Source organism: Dendroctonus ponderosae, unplaced genomic scaffold (genome assembly GCF_020466585.1).
Source record: "Dendroctonus ponderosae isolate FM_Combo_2020 unplaced genomic scaffold, Dpon_F_20191213v2 Dpon_F_20191213_5, whole genome shotgun sequence".
Lineage (NCBI taxonomy): Eukaryota > Metazoa > Arthropoda > Insecta > Coleoptera > Curculionidae > Dendroctonus > Dendroctonus ponderosae.
The window spans coordinates 362,117-366,750 of record NW_026018715.1 but is presented as its reverse complement, the minus strand read 5'-3'; the positions used below and the strand labels follow the sequence as shown (position 1 = coordinate 366,750).

At 32.5% G+C, this 4,634-nt stretch overlaps 1 protein-coding gene across 1 annotated transcript in view; it reads left to right on the top strand.

Moving 5' to 3' along the window:
* Window positions 1-2,589: 2,589 nt before the first annotated feature.
* Window positions 2,590-4,634, top strand: part of LOC109546130 (trypsin-1) — a 7,852-nt gene continuing 5,807 nt past the window's right edge. Inside the window, exon 1 of the mRNA XM_019916959.2 lies at window positions 2,590-2,743. Coding sequence (XP_019772518.1) covers window positions 2,683-2,743 — 61 coding nt within the window. The 5' untranslated portion in view covers window positions 2,590-2,682. The remainder of the gene's footprint in view (window positions 2,744-4,634) is intronic.

Sequence of the window (4,634 nt, the reverse complement as noted above, 5' to 3'; positions counted from 1 at the left end):
AATTTATTTTTCAGCTGGTTTCTTTTCAGAAATTTAACTTTGCCATACAAAGTTGGTCTAAAGATCACAATCGTGTTTTTCACGATAACTAAACGCGCTAAGTATCTTTTCAGCTCCGAATCGTCGTTGTTGTTGGAATTTAGGATGTTTGCTGCAAATTTATTTTTCAGCTGGTTTCTCTTCGGAAATTTAACTTTGTCATACATTTGCGATAGCACACTTCTTCTGTATGGTCGCTCTTCTTACAATACGTACAGAACTTTTGTCTGTGATCTGAAGAGGAATGATTCATCTTTATTCCTGAAAATAGTAAACCAGAAATTCAAATAGTAAACCAGAAATAATTCATATCAATAAACTAAAGAAACCTTCCCTTGTTACAGACTATCCATCTGTGTCTACGCAGCAAGACTAGAATATCCAATATTTTACAAAATCAAAGATAATCCTGGATTACTACCAATTAAATTAGAACACGTACAATTAATATAAATATTGATGTGACAAATGTAACTGATGAATTCGATAATTAAAAATCTCTATATTCCAAAATGCATGTAACAAATATCACACATAATTCAAAACTTAGAGCATTTAACAACATAATAGCAAACCATATTCAGAAAATTGAAACGCATGTCCTTCAACTCAACCCATTGAGACACTCTAAATCTAAAAGAGGTATTATAGATGGACTTGGCTCAAGAATAAAATCAATAACTCTAAATCTTGATCAAAATGATGCCATCAAATTTGACGAAATTATATCATTGCTGACAAATAATCAAAACAACTTCAAAAATATAATTAAATATCAAGTTACTTTGGTAGAACATTCAACAACGAAGTTTCAAAATGAAACAATTTCAATCACAAGAAATCGAGTACTGTTGAAAAATGGATTACTAAAATTGGAGAATTTGATCAAGAGCAGATCAACAAAATGTCAAATTTTATCAATATATTGTGAATTTTCAAGTTGCGTTGATATTGCAAATTATATATAATTTATTCGATCGTATAGAAAATGTAATAACCTTTTCAACGCTTAATGTTTTACATAATCCGATTATAGACTCAACAGACTTAATAAGTGAATTAATAAAAATAGAAGAAAATCTTAAAACAGACTTCCATTTAAAGTATCTCCACAGACTATTCTCCTTCTTGAAAAAACCATGCAAATAAAAAGCTTCTCAAAAGGCAACAAAATAATATTCATTCTAGAAATACCAATAGTTGAGATCGAAAGTTATAATGATCATGATTTGTACTCCTTTCCAATCAAAAAAGGAAATAACTTGAAAACTATTATTCCACAATCCAAATACCTTATCGAAAACGATCACAACTATGCACTTTTCAACGAGCATCGTAAAGAAATCACAAACAATGAGTTCATCTGTCCAGAAGTCACATATCAACAATCAACGAGGATCTACCCTGTGAAGTCCAACTTATAAAAGATGCCAGCAATATAACCAAATGTCTGCAGATCTCCACCAAAGTTCCAATAATGAAAGTCCAAAAAATCTAACAAAGCCAGTGGATCGTCATTACGCCCTCGACAGTAATTGCAACCCAACGATGCGATTCAATCAAAGACAGTGTACCCATAGACAGAAGTTATGTGCGGAAGGTTTGGACCAGTGTGATGTTCTAATAGATAATATTCTGTTAAAATCTTATCAAAGTTCAAAACCACAATACAAAAATACACTTTTACCCAAATTGGACATCCAAGACGAAAATAGTAATGATGACTAAGAGTGACTCTAGTAATTATTTAGTATTAACATCTATTGATTTGGAAATCAAAGACATTTTGAATCTAATCCAAAACCAACAAGATAAAATTAAAGAAATTAATGAAGTTCCAATACACTTCCGTCAAATTAATATTGGGACAATTATCTTATACTGCTTAATAATTTGTGTAATTTTCTACAGCATTTACAAATATATTTTAATCAACAGAGACAAAAAAACAGAGGACCCTTCTAAGTTCGAACCTTGAGCACACCATGGTTCTCATCTAGGGACGGAGGAGTTAAGGCATTAAACTAGCCTACACACCACATGTGGCAGGATACCAGTCAGCACCTACGTCAGCAACTAACTCAACATTATTTTGGTATTTAAACAAATGTATCATTGAAAATTCGTCTTTATTCTCTAAGTTGTCTTGTTCGCTAATCGAAAAACACCCCCAAACACCACTTCCAGAGGAATGACGCCACTTTTTAATCACCCTGTATTAATTGCTAGTGCTTTGTTGAATAATTATTACTTAATTCTAATATTGAAATTTTATTGTTACATCTGTTTTTACATTTGTTCTGTTACAAATTAATTTGTCAAATTAGCTACAGTAATGCATGAAGAGAATTACTTCAGTTTCAAATCACAACAGTTTTATATCGTTCGAACTTAAGTGAAAAAATTTCAGTTTTTTAGTTTCCATTCCAGGTTAATATCCTATCATTTTTAAAACTTATATGGTTGGTTTTATCAGTATGTGATTAGACAGAAAGTGATTAAATCCAGCTTTGCACTGTAACCATTTATGGCAATTTCAGGATTAACCTTTATTACTTCACGTATCTGAGACCAACTCTAATGCGAAATATCTTATAATACTTACTTATTAAAGTGTCATTAAGTGTATAGAACGCAGTAAAAATGTTTCGTTTCAATCGAGTATCAGTTTATATGGTGCTATGGACCATCAATAACGCCCATGGTAAGTTTTAACAGAGAATCATTCCAGTGTCACATATTACTTTCTCAAGTCCGTACTATCTGATATAAAAATATTTTTGCGAGAATTTATTACAGCAACATTTGTATTTCAAAATTTTCAGTTTGAGGACAATGAAATAAAACTTCTTGGGATGGTTTAGCACTATAATAGAATGCAAACCAAGACATTATTAAAACACGTATTTAAAACGGTTACGTACAAAAATGTGTTTTCTCGACGTTTTTTTATATTATTTTAATTTGTCTGTCCACAATAAGATAGCAATAAACCAGAATTTTATAGTAGATTATGTCAATTATATTAGAGTAAGTAAGACGCAGTTTCATTTCAACTAGATACTAAAGATAATCCGAATTTCTTCAGTCTGGAATAATACAATTATAACTATTAAAGTATTTATTTAAGCCATTTTGAGTCATAGGGGCTGCAGTTTCATACCTTAGATCTCCTAGAGGAATCTACTTATGAATAAAGACCTGGTACTTTTCAAATAAACTTGGATTTCTTCTAGATTCTCAAATCGTTTGAAAGCTTGTAAGAATGAATTGCCTAATTGCTGGAACTGAATGGAGGTTAAGGATTAAGCGGAAGGTCAACTCAAAAAGGACCGTTCTCAAGGACTTTGACCGAATTAACAAACATTTATTCAATTACGATACCTTTAAGAGAAAATGGCCGTTTAGCAACGGTAGGAATTCTTTCCAAAGTCCAGATTTTTTCAATTGCTCCCTTCAATTGAAAGCGTTGTGTGAAGAAACAAGTAGCCGGATTGTTACTAGTAAAGACCGGATTTTATGCATTTTGCTTATTGCTGCATTTTATAAGCAACCATAAGATTATTTAATTTCTAAACGAATTATACCAAACCAAGTATATTGCGATAGCTTTTATTATGCTTTTTTGCTTTTTTTAAGTTTTTATGCTTTTTTGTCCGTTCGTGCGTATTTTAACTATTTACCGCATACTTAAATAATTTTAAAAATAGTACAAAACATTATACGGGAATAAATGTCCATATAAAGCAAACTTGGCAACTTTGCAAGGCGTCGCGTGATTCCCCGAAAAATCCGTTCGCACGTAGGTAATTCCCCAAAGTTTAGCCCCAAAGTTACGACGAGGTCGTCTGGTCTCCACTTTGTTTGTATCGTCTGTACTTGGATTTAATTCGCTGTACCTAGTAACGGTAACAATGCCAAAACAAAAGCCAACCATTGAAGAGGGTCATTAAGGGTCACAACGAACTAAAAATTAACAATAAAAATATTTTTTGTCAAGTATGTTCTAAAACTGTAAGTGACAATTCGCAAATTCTTATTCTTGTCTTTGTTCCCTGTTTAAAATATAATTTTATTTTTCTGAATTTTTTGACTCACTTAAGAGATTTTCTTTTTGACTTTAGTTAAACGACTTTAAGATACAATATAAAAAAATTGGTTTTAATAAATCTTAAAATAGGAGTAGATAATATTGTACCGTGGATGGCCGAGTATCAAATTCTTTCTTCTGATTACAACTTTTATTCCACTCGGTACAACTTTAACTACGGAACAGGAACAAACTAACTTCAAAATTACCATCAACTTCACAAACAATAACAGTAACAGGCGGAAAACTCGCTCTTCCGACTCCCGGAGTTTGACCTCTTCTGCACTCAGGCGCGGCTGTCACTTCACTCTCCTTCGTCTGGTTCTCGTCGTCGCTTATATCCTTTTCTCCAGGTATTCCAGATAGTTCTAGAAATCTCCAGAACAGGTGCGAAACTTCCCGCTTGTCAGTGTCATATTTGACAGTAAATGGGGCCCAAATGGGGCTCCCATTTACTGAAACACCATGAATTTCGATTCCCCATTCCAAACGTGAGTACCCCAGG